Consider the following 20,839-nt stretch of genomic DNA (forward strand, 5'->3'; position numbering starts at 1 on the left):
CTTTCATTTGTTTCCTCATATAAATTCAGGCAGCAGTGTATAGTTAGAATTTTGCTATTATTAGTTTAGCGTCCCCTGGTGGCTCAGTGGTAAAGAATATGGCTGCCACTGCAGGGCCACAGGTTCGATCCCTGGGTTGGGAGTAAATCCCCTGGAGAAGGAAATGGCAGCCCACTCCAGTATTCTTGCCTGGGAAATCCCATGGACAGAGGAGCCTGGCTGGCTATAGTCCATGGAGTTGCAAGGAGTGGGTCATGACTTAATGACTAAAACAAACCAAACAACTACAAAAATCAATACCATCAGGTTGTGCTAAATGAGTTGGCATTGGTGGATGTGGTATTTATGTTATGTTAGTTCTCTTGCACGAGCCTTAGGCCCCACTGGTTCTTCTGAAGTAACTGCTGCTTGCTTTTCTGTTTATGTTATTGGGTTGCCCAAAGGGTAAGATCGTATGAAAAACACAAACAAACTTTTTGACCAACCAAATAATTTACCCTCATTTGGGGTTTATTGTTAAGACTTAGGGTTTCTTTCTAATTTATATCGGATCTTAATAGCTTAAGATATAATTTATGCTTTTGTGTATTTATTTCCATTTCTTACACTCTTAAGCCTATCGGGACTTTGAGCAGTCATCTAATCTGTGTCCCTTTGTCAGACTGTTGGAAGTCTTTTCCTTTTGGTCATTATATGGGTAAGATCTACCCCTCTCATTCCTAGAGGAAACTAGACCTTAGTTAATCCTCGATAATCATCATTCACTTTGAAGACTCAAGTTGAAATACAAGTGATATTTTATAATTCAAACCATGACAGTATTTGGAAGGATTTGAATATTTCAGAAGAGTTTGCTTTCTGTTGACAAATGTTCATTGAAAGGCTCCTAGGTATAAAGATAGGTCTAAAGAGATGATGCCAGTTCAAAGATGGAGCAGACTCTGCCTTGGATGTTCACGGGGGATGAATGTGCACACAAATAATTATAATCCAAGGCTAAGTGTGATGCCTGGCCTTGTAGGTGTTTCCATCAGAGGTAGGAAGACCACTCTTACAAACACACAGAACAGGTTCATTGCACTGAACTGTGTGGCTTCTTGTTCCATGTGACCTTTTCAGTGTATGTTTTCTCCATCACATGTGGTCCAGTTTGGACAAGAGCCAGAGAGTGGCAGAGGCTGTTGTCCCTAGATGGGGTGGTCAGCATCATTGTTTTTGCATAAGTTTCCTCATTCCTTTGCTACAAGCATGAGTTTCTCAGATGGATCAAGTACTGAGAAGAAAGTGATGAGTCACAATGTAAGAAAGAAAATATTTTCTGTAGCTCAGTTGAGCTCAGCAAATCTTTTCATTTTTCAATCTGATATTTGCACTTAATTTGCAAATTCCTGTAGGCCCTGCTTATCCGCTTCCCACAGTAAGGCACACAGACTGTTTATGCCAATTATTTGGATAACCTAGTGAAGATCCAAATTTTCAGTAGGATTCCAGAAAGCAAACTATTTACCAATTGAGTTATGGTGTAGAATGGGTGAAATCAGAGTGCTCCTCCTACACTCTCCAAGCCCCATCACACCCTCTCCCCACCCTGTCCATGCATAGAGTCTGTTCATGGCAGTTTCACGTGATGGGAATTAGTGTGGACCATGTTCAGAAGGAGGGAGAGAGCATGTCAAGGAAAGCCAGGAACCAAGCTGCACACCTGGACCACATCATGGATACAACAGCAGCGTGTTTCTTTCATTTAAACATCAAGAATGATTCATTACACAGGTTCATCCAAGTCACAGCATCTCTTTAGGCCTACAGCTCAACACTCACAGAAACACATGTGGTTGATACTCATCACGCATTACCGAGAGAGTAGATTTGTTTGCAAGGGCTGCCATAACAAAGTAGGACAAACTGGGTGGCTCAAACAGGAGTTTGTTTTCTCACAGTTATGGAGGCTGCAAGTCCAAGGTCAAATTCAAGTTCCTCGGCTGCAAGTCCAACATCCAGATGTCAGCAGGTTAAATTTCTTCTGCAGTCTCTCTCCTTGGTTGCAGATGGCTGCCATCTTGCCTGTCCTTCCCTCTGGGCATGTCTGTGTCCTTACTTCCTCTTCTTAGAAGGGCACCCCCTGTATTTGTTTAGGACCCACTTTAATGATCTTCTTTTAACTTAATTACCTCCTTAAATATTCTATCTCTACATATAGTCAGGTTCGGAGGTACAAAGGGTTAGGACTCCAATTTCAACATGTTGATTTGAGCATGAGTGGGGGACATAGTTCAACTCATAACAAAAGAGCAACACAGCCTAGAGATGTCATATCACATGTCCTTCATTCTTGTGATTTTGCTTGTGACCTATATTTGCTTTGCTTTTTGTTTCTCCATAGCCTTTAGAGATTTACACATATCTTCTTTTCTATATCAAACTGCCACCTATCTAACTGAAGGAATGGTGTCTTCATTGTATCCCCCCGTAAGACCCAGATCCGTGCCTGGTAAATAAACATTCATTAACTGTCAGTGGTTGACTGGCCACCTGGGTCCCTTCCTCACAAATCAGTGTCAATGATGAATGTGACATCTCTTTCATCCTGACAGCCTCATGTCTTTTATTTACATTGACTGAAAACAAATGTACCTGTCTAATGAGAAGGACAAGGGACCAACAGCCTAAAAAGGGTTCTATCTTCCATGGGAGGAGTGGCCGTATCTCCAGGATTTGTCTGCTCAACCTTTCTTTGTGGTAAAATTGCCCCAAGGATCCCCAGTGAGGAAAAGTTGGGGATGGGGCTTCTCTCTTGACCACTCCCTCCTAGCTGGGAATAGCCATGTGATGATTATGGTTCTAAGGGTGGAGAGTGGGACCAGAAGGACAAGTCAGAGGGTCGAGGTTCCAGGGGATAAATCCTTGAGGCTGAGATTAACTAAGGGGAGATGGGTAACCAGAGAGCAGCAGAGGATCAGGGCTCTTGGAGGTGGGAAAAAACATGAAAACAGAGTCAGATGGCTGCCAAAACCTACCTCATCAACTTAGAATTGGGGGAGACACACACTCTCGTCAAATGCTGTCTTCTGAATTTCAAGGAGCTGGAAAGGAAGACCTCCTTTGGAAGTCTCACCTGACATGGTTACTTCACACATGTCTCCTTTGGTTATTTCGTTCCATTTGGTCAGTTCAACCTGTTTAAACATCTGCCTGTGTCAGGCTCTGTGTAGAGGGACAAGAAAATGCCCCAAGTGAAGCTCGTGGGGTTGTTGCCAGAATGTCCTTCTGGGAGACATTTCCTAGGTGCTTGGCTTCCCTCAGGTTTGACTCTCCTGTCCAACCCAGTTGGGAACCCCCAACCCACCATGATGGATTGAACAGCTGGAGTCCACAGAAAAGGGCCAAGGAAAGATATGGGAGAGTGATTGATGGAAGGGGTGTTTGGGGACACGTTTTATCATGTATATGGACCCTTCGGGGAACGGGGTGCTTGAAAATTGCCCTTTTTGATTGTTTGGATTCCAGTGCTCACAGTCTCACGTTATAACCGAGGGCTGATCTTGTTGTTTTCAGAGGCTGGTCTCAGACACCCATGGTGCCAGTCTTGGCTAGAGCTGAACTTTGTGGTCTGGCTCTGGGAGGTCTGAGCTGGAGGATGTGGATGCTCAGTGAGGGAGATGCCTTGTTGGAAAGCACACGTGAACTGTAGAGCTGGTGGCAACGGAACATGTGGGACCCAACACATCCATTTATGTTGCTTTCTGAAGTTGTTGCTGTTGTTATTGTTTAGTTGCTAAGTCATGTCCAACTCCTTGAGGCCCCATGGAGTATAGCCCGCCAGACTCCTCTGTCCATGGGATTTCCCAGGTAAGAATACTGGAGTGGGTGGCCATTTTCTTCTCAGTAATAAGGCATGACAATTAAGATCAACGTGCAGGAGAAGGAAACTTTATGAGGAGACGAAGGTGACCGTGCTCCTGAGTGACCCCACGACCACGCAGGACCTGTACAAATATTGACTGATGCCCTAAGACTTCTGCTGCTAAGACTCGATCCAGGGAGAGATTTGGGGAGAGTCTGGTGTACTATATTGAAGTGCTAACACTGAGGATGTGCCCCTAATCCCTTGCCTCTTTATAAACCCACACAGAGTACTCATTCCCTAACTACATCTATGACAAAAAATGGATCTAGTTTTTGATTCATTACTCCCTTTACTTATATAACATCTGCCTTGTCTACTGGGATCAAAACACAGTTCTCCTGATAGACTGTGGAGAGACTTGAAAGAGAAAAGAGATGGGTCTTGCTGTAATGCAAATCCAGGTCTCCTGTATTGCAGGCAGAATCTTTACCCTCTGAGCCGCCAGGGAAGCCACAACTAACACTAAAGCAATTTATTAAGACAACAGTTGCTTTGTGTTTACAGGGATGTCAATGCAATGGTGAAAACAGGACACAAATAAACACAAAGTTAGAGGCATTTTGAGAATGTGGAACATCAACTATCCTGACTCGGTTTTGTTGAGAACATGATTTGAACAGTAATTGACAGAGAAGGGGGCTTCTCAGGTGGCAAATCTGTCTGCCAATGCAGGAGACCCAGGTTTTATCCCTGAGTTGGGAAGATCCCCTGGAGTAGGAAATGGCAACCCACTCCAGTACTTTTGCTTGACAAATCCCATGGACAGAGGAGCCTGTCAGCTACAGTCCATGGGGTTGCCAGGAGTCAAACGACCGAGCGAATGAATGTGCGCGCGCACACACACACACACACACACACACACACACACACCCCACACACAAAACAGAGAAGACTGAAACAGAAGATTTATTATTTTGGCTGGTGTTTATTAAATGCAGGCAGGAAAACAGAAACTCCAGAAATGTGAGATTTCCATGGACTGATGATAAGGATCCAGTCATGCTTGTGACTTAAAAGTCGAAGAGGAGCAGACAGAAAGAGAGGGGGAATCTTACCTAGAACATGGCTCCCTGCAGCACCTTCCCAGAGGCCAGACTGGCAGCCTAGTGGCAGCACTGCTTCTGGCAGCTGCACTTCTGCTGGCAGCAGCCCTTCTGCTGGCAACAGCCCTTCCCACACGAGTGGCAGCTGCAGGTGCGGCGGTGGCAGCAGACCACGGGGACGCTGCAGCAGCCCCCACAGCAGCCACAGCAGCAAGGGCAGCAGCTGCTGCAGCAGCCCACCCGGTAGCATCTGCAGCTGTTGCAGCTGTTGCAACTGCCACAGCCACCACCGCAGCCACCGCCACAGCCACTGCTGCAGCCACCACCGCAGCCACCGCCACAGCCACCGCCGCAGCCACCGCCGCAGCCACCACAACTTCCACAACCACAGCAGCCCATGGTGTCAGTAGAGAGGACTCAGGAGAGTTGAGGAGGGAGTCTCAGGAGGTGAGGGAGGTCGAACGTCAGCTTCTGCTGGAGGGGAGCCTTATATACCAGCTCTGGGGACAGGAGAGGAAGACACATGACCACTTCCTTGTTGCTATTTGTCTGGATTACATGGAAGACTGCATCATCTCTTATTTACTTCCCTTTTAGATATCTTTGTCTTTACCCAATTTTCAATGTTTTTTTTCTTTCATAAAACTATATTCCAATGCAATTTGAAAAGGCTTACATGTTCCAGGGAAGCATGCTGAGAACCTGGCTGTCAACCGGAATGGGCAGACTTCTCTATCATCCTGCAATACCAGGGGATTATCACTATGAGTGTGAGCGCTGGGCGGGGTTGTCTACGGCCCACACCTGCCATTGGACAGCCCCCAGGCCAGGTGATCTGTGAGCTTCCAAGGGGGTCAGGACAGTGAAGCTTAAGGTACAATCCCTCACCTCAAAGAGTTTGCAATATAGTGACATTAGAAGCTGGGGATGTGGAAATGGCCACAAATTCCAAACAAGGCCAGATGTTGTGATCAGGCTTCATGACCAGTGGGAACTGCTAAGGCTAGAAATTTTCATTCTCCACCTCTTCATTTGAAGTGTACCACTTTGGCCACCTCATGTGAAGAGTTGACTCATTAGAAAAGACTCTGATGCTGGCAGGGATTGGGGGCAGGAGGAGAAGGGGATGACAGAGGATGAGATGGCTACACGGCATCACTGACTCGATGGACGTGAGTTTGAGTGAACTCTGGGAGTTGGTGATGGGCAGGGAGGCCTGGTGTGCTGCAATTCATGGGGTCGCAAAGAGTCAGATATGATTGAGCGACTGAACTGAACTGAACTGAACTGACTGTGAGTTGTCTTCTCACAGCCAGACTGTAATGATTCTTTTAAAAACAGAAATATTGGGTTGGCCAAAAAGTTCATTTGGGTTTTCTGTACCCTCTCATGAAAAAACCCAAACAAACTTTTTGGCCAGCCCAACAGATCCTCTGAAGAGTTTGCATACTGATAGTGTAGCTTTGGGTGAGGGACTGCTTTTGTCTATGATGGTATGACATCAGTTGATGTCTGAGAGAAGCATCCCTGTGCTAAGTAGCTGACTTAGGTGATTCTGAGAGCAGGGCGGATACCCGAGGAGTACAGGTACAGAGGCCAGAGAAGTAGGGGAAGAATGGAGTCTGTGGCAATGAGGTGAAGCATGTAGCCGTGGATCTTGGTGGGATGTGAGCGCTGGGGACCAACACAGAGGCTGTAAAAATATAAGGAAGGAAAAATGAGAGTGCCGGCGGTCTTTTCATCATCTCTCGCCATCACTGAGTCCAGAGACCTTGGTGGGCACGTTTGCTGGCTGACTGTCTCCTGGAGCTTCTCTGGCAACAGGCTTGCTGCTCAGAATCCATGTTGTCAATTTGGTGAGACTGTTCTTCGGGAATCTGAGTGAAAGGAAAGGCTGTGGGCCCAGGGCTGATAGCTGGTGTTATCAATGAGCACAGACTGTTTCTGTATGTGGACTGAAGAGCATTTCAGCTGCTCAGGGGGTGCTTCATCGGGGGTGAGGGGGGCAGTGGAGCAGACAGAGATAGGTGAACAGATGTGAGAGCTTTTAAAGGGGCAAAAATAAACTGAATTTTGTGAAAGACCAGATATGGGCTGAGAGAAAGGAAAGATTCAAAGACAACTTTAAAAATTTCATTTAGTTATTTCTTTATGACTGTGCTGGGTCTCTGTTGCTGTGCACAGGGTTTCTGTAGTTGCAACAAGCAGGGACTGTCTTCTTTGCGGTGCGCAGGCTTCTCATTGCAGCGGATTCTCTTGCTGTGGAACACAGGCTCTAGGGCACTTGGGCTCAGTAGCTGTGGCTCACGGGTTTAGTTGCCCTGGGGCTTGTGGGATCTTCCTAGGCTAGGGGTCAAACCCACATCTCTTGCATTGGCAGGCAGACTCTCAACCACTGGACCACCAGGGAAGTGACAAAGGGGTTTTTTAAAACAGATTGCCAACTTGATGGGTAAGGAACTGTGGAGAAATTTACATTTTGGGGGGAGGGGGAGTCAGGGAAGATTATGAATTGAGTCTGGGACAAGTGACACTGGAGGTGCCTCTGAGATGCCTGCAGGGAGAAGGTGGACTACAAGTTAGCTAAGTGTGGAATCTGAAGAAGATTCCAAGCTGGATGTGTGCATCTGAGGATCAAATCCAGGCATATACATGGGGAAATGGAAACCATGGGTGTGGACATGAGCATTCAGGGAGATAGTGTATAATGAGAGAGGAGAGCATGGATCAAGGCTTCTAGGAGACAACTTTTGAGGTTACAAAAAGGAAAGAAGTTAATTTTATTCAAAAGCAATTTTTGGAAATAGAGCTGTGAACATATAGCTTCATAAGAACTAAAATGGCCAATGTAATGAGGCAGAAAGTACACAGTACTAACAAAGGGGAAGTTTCTGAAAGAGAATGGCTTGTTCAGTATGGACATTCATGTTGACTTGCCTGCCTCTCAAAATTTCTGTGAAAGCAGGGTGATTTCAACTGATTCTTTGGAGAGAAAACCATTAAGGAGAAACAGAACGGGAGCTCGTAGCAATCCAGGGCCTTCTTAATTCAGAATCTTAGACTCAACTGTGCTTCTGCAAAGATCCGCTCCAACAGGTTGGCACCTCTTGGCTTGTTTCTAAAATGACTTTAAAGAGGAAAGCTAAAATTAGCAAATGTGTTGGGTTAAATGTAGTCCGTAAGAATGTGAACAAGGAAGAAGCCTAGACAACCCTATTTGGAAGCTGCAATGGGAGCAAGGAGGAAGTGACCACTGGTCATGAGTCCTGGGTCACTCCCTCCCCTGTCTCCCAAGATGGTATATAAGGGCCTCGCCAGCAGAAGGTGGCATCAGACCTCCCTGCCCTCCTGAGTCTCCCTCCTCACCTCTCCTGAGTCCTCTCTACTGACACCATGGGTTGCTGTGGTTGTGGAAGTTGTGGTGGCTGCGGTGGTGGCTGCAGTGGTGGCTGTGGCCGTGGCTGCGGCAGTGGCTGTGGTGGTGGCTGTGGCAGTTGCAACAGCTGCAACAGCTGCAGATGCTACCGGGTGGGCTGCTGCAGCAGCTGCTGCCCTTGCTGCTGCGGCTGCTGTGGGGGCTGTTGCAGCGTCCCCGTGGTCTGCTGCCACCGCCGCACCTGCAGCTGCCACTCGTGTGGGAAGGGCTGTTGCCAGCAGAAGGGCTGTTGCCAGCAGAAGTGCAGCTGCCAGAAGCAGTGCTGCCACTAGGCGGGCTGCTCTTCGGGTGCTGCTGGTACCCATTCTGTTAGTAAGACTTCCCTCCTTCTCACCCATTTTTCCTCTACTCTACGGTCCTGGACCCTCTTCCTGGCTTTCTTTGGTACCGCAAATCCCTCCATCTGGAAATTTTCCCAACGAAAAGGAAACATCTAACGGAAAAATTCTTTGCAGCCCAGCACCTGAGTGATTGTGCACATCAGTAAACTCAGCTGAACAAAATCTTGATTCCTAATGGTTGATTTGATGGATATGAATACATCCAGCTGGATACCACCATTCAGCTCCTTCCTTGATCTACTTTTCCCTGCCTGCAGGCATGGTTTTCTTTTTTCCCTTTCTTGTTCTTAGTTATCCCATAATATTGTCCAAATTTCCTAATAAAATAAAAACTAGATACCCATAAGAAAGCAGTCTTTTTGTTTTCATTGTGTTTTGAATCCTGGTTTGTCTGTTCTGAAACTTCAGGGACTTTATCTTGAACAAAGCCTTTAACTCCCTCGCAGTGGCAGCATCACAAGCAAAGGCCATACGGGAAGCTCTGCCACGTCTGCGGGACCAGCCTCTCATCCCAGTGAAACATGACTGTGCCTCCATGACCCTTCCCTCCCTTACACCCCAGCGTGTTGACGCCTCTGTTTTATTGATGCAACACAACATGGCCCATCAGCAGCCGCTCTGAAAGCCAAGCATGGCCACTCTCTTCAGGACCCAAATACAGAATTCAGTGGCTGGAATAAGACTATCTGAGCTTTTGATGGGTTTCTGTTACTGATATATTCAATCTTTTTCTTAGCCTCTTCCTGTTCTTTGTGTGTGATGGTTTCTTTTTTCAATTTTTTTCAGTACACTGCAACATTCAATAAAAACACACTGAAATATTTAAAAATAAAACACATTAAATAGCCACAAACTCTCCCAATGCCTCTATCTTCTCAATTATCTTTAGCAAAAGTAATAAATGAAATGAAGGAAAGGAAGAATGAAAGGACATCATGGGGAAAGGAAGCTTTCAATGTATTTTTCCAAGAGGAAGTCTTTTCTTCCACTGCTTAAATTTCATTAAAAGTAACAGGGTAACTGCTTTCTTCCCCCTTCCCTTTCCTATTCCCTTCTTTCTCTCCCGTGTCCTTTTACCTGCCTTTCCTTTTCTTTTTTCTTTTTCTGATTATTTTCTGTGGTCTACAGCCATATCAACCTGAATGCGCCCGATCATGTCTGATTATTTTCTACAACTTTTGCCAGTTGTTGAGATTTTGCTGTTTTATTAGCAGTAGAGATGGGAGGCTGAGGAGATCTGGATCATAATAGTTCAGTCTTTTCACTTTGATCCAACCTCTATGTTCAAAAAAGTGGAAAAAATCCAGTGTGGATAACAGAAAAATAAAACAAGTTAACGGTAAAGCTGGGCTCAAAATCAAATATCTCTGTGGAAGAGACTCAGAATGGAAATGCAGAATACGAGGTTGCATGTGTTGGGTTCTGGGCCTGTCAGTAACTAAATGGAGAGTGGGGATGTGATCGTATAGCCAGTATATCTCACTTGATATGGGGGACCAGAGTTGTGCTCACTTTTGGGGTTAAGTGCCAGGGGGGGTCCTCTTGGATCTTAAAAAATAATCTACTGCTCTTTGTTGCCTGGAGCTATGGCTTCTAAACTGCTGTTCACCAGAGACACTGATTTTGATGCTTTTGAACTGTGGTGTTGGAGAAGACTCTTGAGAGTCCCCTGGACTGCAAGGAGATCCAACCAGTCCTTCCTAAGGGAAATCAGTCTTGAATATTCATTGGAAGGACTGATGCTGAAGCTGAAACTCCAATATTTTGGCCACCTGATGCGAAGAACTGACTCAATGGGAAGGACCCTGATGCTGAGAAAGATTGGAGATGGGAGGAGAAGGAGATGGCAGAGGATGAGATGGTTGGAGGGCATCACTGACTCTATGGACATAAGTTTGAGCAAGGTCCAGGAGTTGGTGATGGACAGGGAAGCCTGGCGTGCTGCAGTCCATGGGGTCACAAAGAGTCGGACACGACAAAGTGAGTGAACAACAATCTTGCTCAAGAATCACCTATGCTATCCCGTAACTACTATGGGATGGGGCAGGAAAGATAACTCTTAATACAAAACTTCTTGACAGGAAGACGCAAAGAGAGTGGGGCATTGAGGCAAGAAGAGAAATAGATGAAAATAATATCAAAAACACCTCCCTGCAAACCCGTTTCAAAAGCTGTTTATAGTGGGAGCCTCTAAGATGGTGCCCATGATTCCTGTCTCGGGTTGACTCATGAAATCACCTCTGTTGAATATTGGCTGGTCTCAGACTGACCCAACTTAGCACACACACAAAGCCTAACCACCAACTACTATCACACCTAAAAATATGAATGATTCTTTAATATCTCTAGTCAGTGTTCAGAATGTCCTGATTATCTCATATTTTTAGTTTCTTGGTATGAAACAGGATTCAGACAAGATTCACACATGGCGACTGATAGATAGATCTCCTAAGATATCATCAACCTCTTTTTCTTTTCCCCTCAAATTCCATTTGTTGAAAAAAGCCATACTTTCCCAGATTCTGGTGTTTTTGAGTGATATCATTGGATGTCATTTAATGACTCCTATTTCCTCTGTTTTCTGTAAATTGGTAGTTCAATCTAGGAGCATGTTTATTATTTGCATTCATTTCTTACTACTCATTTCCTATTTTTTCATGCTCCTTAATTTTCCCATTCCTTTCTTGAGTTCTTCAGTGTTAACATTTCCCATATGTTTTATTCCTCCCTTCTGTTTATAAATTATGTAATTTATCTCTAAGTTTTTGGTAGTTGCACTGGACATATTAATTCTTGAATAAATGAAGCAGGGATGTATAAGGATGATGGTGGTGGGAGTTGTCTGCCCTGGGTACAGGTAGTAAGGGAGAGAATTGCCTGCAGAGAATTTAAAAGCAATAATAAAACTACTTAAAACTCTGTCTACATTTTATTATTGCCACGAATCAGCAATTTCAAACAATGATGCTGATAAGCAAATGCCTCCCTGCCACATGGACTGCTTACCAGCTCCCTGCCTGCATGCGATCCTAGCAGTGTCTAGTCAGTGTAGTTTTTGCCCTCCTTCAAAACAATACAAAAATCTTTAATTTTGGAACATTCTTTGACTGATATATTGTTGTTCAGTATTTTGTCCTCTTTAGAAAAACAGAGTCAGTGTTTCTTTTGTTAACCTCCTTTTTTGCATTCCTTCTTTTGGGATTGCCTTCCTTTTGGGATAATTTGCCTTCTTCCTCAACAGCATCCTTTAGAAATTGCTTTCAAGAAAAGATCTGTTGATGATAGTACAGTCACTCCATTTCTGTTTGTCTGAATATGTCTTTATTTCCCCCTCATTTTTGAAATGTAGTTTCTCCTTGCATATAATTGAAGGCTGGCAATTATTTTCTCTAACACTTCAAAGCCATTGTTTTTCTGGCTTCCATTATGTGCCACAGAGAAATCAACTGTCAGTCTGATTGTCATTTCTTTGTAGAGGAAGTTCTCATTTCTCTGCTTGTCTTTCCCTTGCTTTTCTGCACACATATCAGTGTGCTTAGACATGAATCTGTTTTCAATTATTTTTTATGTGTGTGTGATTTTGGGGGCTTCCTCAAAGTAACTACTTCTGATTACTTTCAGAAGTAGTCAAAGGCATGAGAATATATAACTTTAATCACTTCTGAAAAATTCTTCAGTAATTTTAAAATCTTCCTCACTCTATCACCTCTATTGGGAACTCCAAAGAGAGATTTGTTAAACATTCAAACTTTAATCTCTCTCTGTGTTAATTCTTCCGTTTTTATCTCTCATAAAAAAGTGCTACATTCTAAGTGATATTTTTCCAGTTCTATAACTTCCTTTTATATGTGTCTATGACCAACCTAGACAGCATATTCAAAAGCAGAGACATTACTTTGCCGACTAAGGTCCATCTAGTCAAGGCTATGGTTTTTCCTGTGGTCATGTATGGATGTGAGAGTTGGACTGTGAAGAAGGCTGAGTGCCAAAGAATTGATGCTTTTGAACTGTGATGTTGGAGAAGACTCTGGAGAGTCCCTTGGACTGTAAGGAGATCCAACCAGTCCATTCTGAAGGAGATCAGCCCTGGGATTTCTTTGGAGGGAATGATGCTAAAGCTGAAACTCCAGTACTTTGACCACCTCATGAGAAGAGTTGACTCATTGGAAAAGACTCTGATGCTGGGAGGGATTGGGGGCAGGAGCAGAAGGGGACGACAGAGGATGAGATGGCTGGATGGCATCACTGACTCAATGGACGTGAGTCTGAGTGAACTCCAGGAGTTGGTGATGGACAGGGAGGCCTGGCGTGCTGCGATTCATGGAGTTGCAAAGAGTCGGACACAACTGAGCGACTGAACTGAACTGAATTGATACTGCTCTTAACAGGTTTATTAAGTTTTAAATTCTGATTAATTATATTTTCCCCTTTGTTTCATGATCATTTCTTTATGAATCATATTTCTCTCTTTTGCTATTATTTCCTTCTGTGTAAAAACATACTACATATCATTTTATATTTTAATGCTGATAATTACTCTAAAATCTTTGTTGGTCTGATTATGCTGTTTGTTATTTCAGTTGACTTGTCTATGATATTTTATATCCTTATGTGATTTTGAATTTTTTATCATAAACTCTTATCTGGTAGAATTTTATCTGTGGCAATTTTTGATTCTTGTTTTGACGGACACTTCCTGAGAGTATTTGCTTTTAATACATATATGTACATAGGGCCATTGCTGCTGAGCACCAATTTACACTGAATTCTCAGCTTTAAAAAAAAAAAAAATTAGGTTGTAGGAATTGGGCTCCAAAGTTAGGAGTTCTAGGTTATGAAGACAAATTCCTAGAGTAAATTCCTTCAACTCTATCCAAATTAATCTTTTCTGTTAGGTTCCCCCCAACTCCATTTTATTCTATTTCACCACTTACTGAAGGTGCAGTCTTTTGGGGATGCCTCTGAAACACAAATTGCACATCACTGAATCAGCAGATGCCTTGAGCACATGACAGACTCAGTGCTTCCTTATCTGGTTTCCTGTCTTGCTTTGGCCTCTGAGAATTTTTCTTACTTATCACCAATTCAGATTTTTATTTTAAAAAGTTAAAATTATATCCACAAGTTTTAGGTGTTTTGTAGTGTAAGAACTTTTCTGATATCTAGTCTATCATTGCCTTAATGGAAATAAGCCTTTCTTATTTTAACATTTTTTTTAAAGGCCTTTTAAAAAAGCACTTGTTGAAATTTGTTTAAATTCTCTTATCCTTCTTCAAGTTCAATCCCTCAATCCTATTCCCCTGAATAACTGCAATGAGGCCATCTCCATGAGAACAGAAAGATAAGAAAAAAATTGTCCTAATGATCAGAAGCCAAACTTATTAAAAATCCATATATATTGTCATTTTGTTTGATATTTAAAATCTGGCTTTCAACTTCAGCTATACTTTGAGTTGACCCCAAAATAACATATGAAGTAGTGAAGCCTGAGGCTGAGCAACTGCATACATCACAGGTTTGAATGAATGGGTATGAGGTGAAAACACTTTTGCAAATATTATGTGCTTTAAACACATCTGAAAATTTTCAGTTTTGGTGTATGTGAGGCTGCCCCAAATTTGAACACATCCTTGTTTCATGCACTTAAAATAACAGCATTGCTGCTCTACTTTCTGTGAGATCGTCTCTCTGTTTACAGTGACCTTTCCTTTACTAAGCCCTTGGAGGTTACAACTAAAAAGCCATTTTCATGATTCTAATTTTTATTTAATTTAGGGTAGACGAAAGCACCAGTTACCCGAGCTAGATAATCTAATGGACAGTATAATCAGGATCCATCTGGCTGGTCCTAGCGTAGCTGAGTGCAATGGCTTCCTGCCAGGATGGATAGAAGAGATCACCTTGCATTTCCCAGTGAGGACAGGGAGGCAGGGCAGCACAGCAGCTGTGGTTATCCTGACATCAAGGGCCCACTCTGCACCACTGGTCTTCCCCTTTTCTTTCTCATCTGTACTTTCCAGACTTGGTGGTGATGGGGTTCAGGACATGCTACCCCCAAATATGGCATCTTGACATATTAAATATTTTTTAATAGAAATTGGAGACATTGCCCATGCGGGAAAGACTGACTTTCCCTTGGAGCAGGTCGTTAGACATTCACGTGAGAGATGCCCTCCCTCCACTCACGGGAAAGGAGACTCCTTACCTCCAAGAGACAGAGAGGAATGTGAGTGCCCAGGCCTTGCTAAGTTCCCCTCGGTTTACTACTCTTAGCTCATATCCTCTCTGTCTTATCACATTTTTCCATGACTCTCCACTCTTCATCAAACCTAAGATAAAGGCACACAGGTTTAACTTTTCTCTGGGTCTTCATTTCCTTATGAAGGCTCTGGTGTCACATAAAACTTATGGAAAATAAATTTGTATGCTTTTCTCTTGTTATTCTGTCTTTTGATACAGAGACTCAGCTGTGAACCAAAGGAGGTAGGAGGAAAAAATAATTTTCTAAAACTACACAGTTGCTTTTTTGTAGCTCAAGTCTCCAGACCATCCAGGGCGGAGGACCATGAAGGCAATGAGATTCATATATGGAAGGATGTTTTTACTGTCAACTCCCTTGATCAAGAAGAAACGAGTGTTCACCCGATCTGTTTCCCATTCAGAGGGGTATCTTTGCAAGGTGGAGCGTAGAATGGTGTGTCTGTGTGAGAGAGATGGTAACAGGCAACCAGTCTGTCAATAGCTGGGTGTTTGGTGCAATACTAGTGAAGTGTTATTACTTCATTTGCCTAAGTAAAGAGTTATTTTAAGAAATTAACCTTTATTGAGAGGTTGTGTGATTATTCCCTCTCCAACAACACTTGCCCCCAGCCCGTATTTTAGACTTAGAAATTTCATCTATTTTTTAAAAAACAAGATTCCCCCAGAAAATTATCTTATATCATCTGTATACAACAATATATTCTTATGCTTTCAGTAAAGCTAGTTTATAGTGGCACTTCTTGCCTAACTGGCTGTATATTTAAAGATGTTGAATTACTTCTCAGCTTTTTCTAGATGAGGTAAAAGGATTTTTTTTAGCTTTTCTTATGGGCCTTCCCCACCCCTAGGCTTTCATTAATCTTCAAAGATGTGTTTGAAATCTCTTTGTAAGCTATGCATAGCTTTTCTAAATTGTGAAATTCATAAATAGCTTATGTTGTGATAATGGTTTGAGAAATGCTGAGAAAATAGAAGAATTACTTTAGGATGTTTCAATGTAATCTTCTATTTGATGAATCTCTGTGTCATGTGAAAATGCTGACATGGTATTTTCTGTTTTTTGGCTTAAATCTTTTAAAGTGGCATTACATTGAAGAGCTCATGGGATATCATAAGTGTATAATCAATGATAAATGAATGTTTATGATGGAGATTGGGGAGTTATTAATCAATGTGTCTCAATAGCCTTGTCACTTAGAAGTTTAATTCAAGTACATTTAATTAGATTCCTACCAAAAATCAATTTTGAAGAACTTTGCTTTTCAAAACCAGGAGCTTGCAATAACACATTTTTGTTTAGGGAAATATTTTATTGAAATAAGATTTGTTTTCTGTTATGCCTTTGGAGTGTGTGTGGGTTTGTTTTGTTTTGTTTTGTTTTTTTTTTTGCTTATTCTGCTCTGGCACCTGGTTAAAGTCCTTCCTTTGGGAGCTGAGTTTTAAAGTAACTTTTAAGGAAAGGATCTCAATGAAAGTTGTTCTAGCATTGAGGATGTTGACAGAAACTAGAGGAAAATATATTACAGGAATACAAAGAAAGATTTTGGAGATGTTTCTAAAAATCTATATTTCCCTTAGTTGAGAAGTTTAAAAGATTAAAAATCTTGAATTATCAGGAGAAACAAGGTGAACCCTGACTTTTTCCACCCAATTTAATTTTTTTCTAAGTCTCTCATGCCTGCGTGAACTCCTCAGAAAGGGCACCATCGTTTGCCAACAAAGCAGGCATTTCAATTGAGTTATACAAAATAGCAGCAGAAGGAGGATAGAGAGATTGATGGGTTAATTCCCATCTCAAGTTCTGTTTTGCCTACTTCAGTCATAGGGATGCATTCATTTCAAATTAAGACACAATGGGTTTGTGAAAAAATAAAGGAACTATCTGGAGATAATTAGTATAAAAGTCCTTAGAAAAAGTAAGTGCATTCTAGCAGTGTGACTAATATGAATATTTATTCAGTTAGGAACTCAGAGAAAAGTACCATGTATTGAGTACATTGTGGGCCAGGAATCATGCATTTAAAGGCTGACATTTTGACTGCAAAACTTCATGAAGTAGATGTTACATTTTTCATTTTCTTGATGAGAAAACTGAGACATTAAAAAAGATGAGGAACTGGGTGGGGAGAACAGATGAAACAAGATTGGCCACAAAATGATAATGATTAAAGTTGGGTGAGGTTTCACCACGTTGTCTATTCTATTAAAATGTATTTGAAATTTTCCACAATGAGGAGCTTTTAAAAACTTACTAACAAACTTGAAGATTCAAAGATTCAAATCTATTTTTCTCATTTCAAGCTTGTATTCTCTCCATCACACACTGAATAATTTCTGAAAAATAGGGGAGCAAATTTCCAGCCAGATAATAAATTGGGAATTCAAAAATAATTTTATAAAGTAAAAACTGCTTGCTTTATTATCCCAAATATTATTGAGTCCTTATGAACCTTTTAATATTTACTAAATAAAGATATCCTTCCTTCTATTAAAATGTAGGGGATTAAAATAAATTAAAAAATATTCTGATGTTATTTTATTTAATTGTGCTTTATGAATTGATTTTATCTTTTTGTTTTCAAAGTGGCTCAATATACTAAATGTTTTGAAGTAAATATTTATAGAGATATGTAAGACTAACCATTTTGTTAATGAGATTGGGTAGGTTTACAGTTTGTGAACTAAGCTTTAATAAGAATGAACTTTAACCAAAACAAGGAAAAACCTGTGTAAGTAATGGAAACAAGTAAAAAGGAAAAAACAAGTAACCAGGAAAAAACTCAATAAGTAATGAGATCCACTTAAACTGGTGTGACTTTATGGCTCTATTTTTCTAATTCTTTCACCTGTTGAATAAAAAGTTCATCTGTTTAATGAAAAAGATTCTTAAAAAACAGAATGCATCTTAAGTACATTATATTTCTATTTCTCAGTACAGAATTATTCCACCTGAAGATACTATGAGACATGAAAGACGCCAGAAACAAAAGGTTGTATAATATGTGATTGCATTTCTAGGACATTTTCTTTTTTAAGTCTGAATTTTATTCAAATGGACAAACTTGCTGACTGCTACCCCCTCATCTAGAGTATTCTTTCTTTTAAAAATTTTTTTGGCCTTTCCACGTGGCATGTGAAATCTTAGTTCTCTGACCAGGGATAGAACCCACACCTCCTGTGTTGGAAGGTTGGTGTCTTAACCCCTGGACAGTCAGGGAAGTCCCTCAATAAATCTAATTTTTTTTAAAATATGTATTTTAAAAGATATGCTTCTGTGTCAGTGTGGACCCAGAAGCAATGCACTTACCTGAATGTTGGCTGGAAGCCCAGGTCCCTGATTATCAACCATGGCACGTCAGGATGGTCTGGGTCAGCAAAGCAATGAAGACATGACCTCCAATACTAGAGAGCAGGGTTCCATGCTGAGATTAAAAATGACCTGAAATCTCATATGGTACATGCGGAAGAGTTTTGAAAGAGCACATATGTTGGGTTTTAAATACAGAGCGGTAAATGGTATTGCTTTGCTCAGAAGCCCAGGCTTTTGTTGACAGTTTCTTCTTAAGAACTCTTCTAGCAGAGAAGAAGGAAAGGATAAATGGGATAGTGAAATGTTGTATTTTAACATTCCATGGGATGTGATAGATTATGATAAGAACTTGTTCTAAAATTAAGATAAGTATTCCACTCCTCCAAAACTAAAGAACATGAACATTATGTGATGTAGCTGAGGTTCGGCCGTCACTTTTTAAAGACTTTTCTTTAGTTTTTCAATTTTTATAGAGGCATAATTGATTTACTAAGTTGTGTTAGTTTCATATTACAGCAAAGTGAATCTTTTATACAAATACATATACCCGCTCTTTTAAAGACGCTTTTCCCATATAAGCCATTACAGTGTATTTGTTGTTTAGTTGCTAAGTCATGTCTGACTCTTTGCAACCCCATGGACTGTAGCCCTCCAGGCTTCTCTGTCCATGGGATTTTGCAGGCAAGAATACTGGAGTGCATTTCTTCTCCAGAGGATCTTCCCAACCCAGGGATTGAAACCACATCTCCTGCATTTGGCAAGTGGATTCTTTACATCTGAGCCACCAGGGAAGCCCCTTAAAGAGCATTAGTGCCTTTTTAAATGAGCCATATCAGTGAGTGAAAACACAGGTCAATTGATGAACATTTACTTCTTTGAAGACTGTTCATTGGATCACTGATTGTCTAAATTAGCAGTTTCAGAGTCTAAAGGTGAATTTTTTCTCTGGAAAACTCACAAATTATTTCCTTTCACAGGTGATACAATCTGGCAATTATACTGGCTTTTAAATTTAGTTAGACAAGACTAGCATATATGAGGAGAAGGCAGTGGCAACCTACTCCAGTACTCTTGCCTGGAAAATCCCATGGGCGGAGGAGCCTGGTAAGCTGCAGTCCATGGGGTCACGAAGAGTCAGACACGACTTAGCAACTTCACTTTCACTTTTTACTTTCATGCATTGGAGAAGGAAATGGCAACCTACTCCAGTGTTCTTGCCTGGAGAATCCTAGGGACGGCGGAGCCTGGTGGGCTGCCGTCAATGGGGTTGCACAGAGTCGGACTCAACTGAAGTGACTTAGCAGCATACACATAGTGAATTTGGAAGAAAACACAATTTTGAGGGCAGGCTGAGCGTGGCATTGACTCCTAAGATTTCTCAGTCTAAACCCAGAAATTACTTTTCCAGATACCTGAAATTGCATGTATAATCATATTATCTAAGACCTATTTCAAAATTCCTGCTGGGTCATTTCTCAATGGCACCTGCTTATTCACCATAATGCTACCATGCAGAGTACCTGGTCCCAGCTAAAAAGTTCTTAGAAAAAGAATAGTATTCATGTTCTTCTGTTAGGCATTTAGCACTTAATACAAGTGAGTCTTTGGGATAGTCCAACAGTTAGAACTGGACATGGAACAACAGACTGGTTCCAAATAGGAAAAGGAGAACGTCAAGGTTGTATATTGTCACCCTGCTTATTTAACTTCTACGCAGAGTACATCATGAGAAACGCTGGGCTGGAAGAAACACAAGCTGGAATCAAGATTGCCAGGAGAAATATCAATAACCTCAGATATGCAGATGACACCACCCTTATGGCAGAAAGTGAAGAGGAGCTAAAAAGCCTCTTGACGAAAGTGAAAGTGGAGAGTGAAAAAGTTGGCTTAAAGCTCAACATTCAGAAAATGAAGATCATGGCATCTGGTGCCATCACTTCATGGGAAATAGATGGGGAAACAGTGGAAACAGTGTCAGACTTTATTTTGGGGGGCTCCCAAATCACTGCAGATGGTGACTGCAGCCATGAAATTAAAAGACGCTTACTCCTTGGAAGAAAAGTTATGACCAACCTAGACAGCATATTGAAAAGCAGAGACATTACTTTGCCGACTAAGGTCCATCTAGTCAAGGCTATGGTTTTTCCAGTGGTCATGTATGGATGTGAGAGTTGGACTGTGAAGAAAGCTGAGCGCTGAAGAATTGATGCTTTTGAACTGTGATGTTGGAGAAGACTCTTGAGAGTCCCTTGGACTGCAAGGAGATCCAACCAGTCCATTCTGAAAGAGATCAGCCCTGGGATTTCTTTGGAGGGAATGATGCTAAAGCTGAAACTCCAGTACTTTGGCCACCTCATGTGAAGAGTTGACTCATTGGAAAAGACTCTGATGCTGGGAGGGATTGGGGGCAGGAGGAGAAGGGGACAACCGAGGATGAGATGACTGGATGGCATCACTGAGTTGATGGACGTGAGTCTGAGTGAACTCCGGGAGTTGGTGATGGACAGGGAGGCCTGGCATGCTGCAATTCATGGGGTCGCA

General features: G+C 42.0%; 1 protein-coding gene across 1 annotated transcript; it reads right to left on the reverse strand.

Annotated features, from left to right (window-relative positions):
* Positions 1-5,010: 5,010 nt before the first annotated feature.
* LOC128061167 (small cysteine and glycine repeat-containing protein 4-like) lies at positions 5,011-5,349 on the reverse strand. Its single transcript, XM_052653428.1, has one exon. The coding sequence runs from the start codon at positions 5,347-5,349 to the stop codon at positions 5,011-5,013; it is 339 nt and encodes a 112-aa protein (XP_052509388.1).
* Between the last annotated feature and the right edge of the window lie 15,490 nt (positions 5,350-20,839).

This window comes from Budorcas taxicolor, chromosome 2 (assembly GCF_023091745.1).
Source record: "Budorcas taxicolor isolate Tak-1 chromosome 2, Takin1.1, whole genome shotgun sequence".
In the NCBI taxonomy this organism is placed as follows: Eukaryota; Metazoa; Chordata; class Mammalia; order Artiodactyla; family Bovidae; genus Budorcas; species Budorcas taxicolor.

Bases quoted from the DNA above. Each gene is read 5' to 3' on its own strand.
- LOC128061167 (XM_052653428.1), bottom strand. From the start codon at position 5,349: ATGGGCTGCTGTGGTTGTGGAAGTTGTGGTGGCTGCGGCGGTGGCTGC.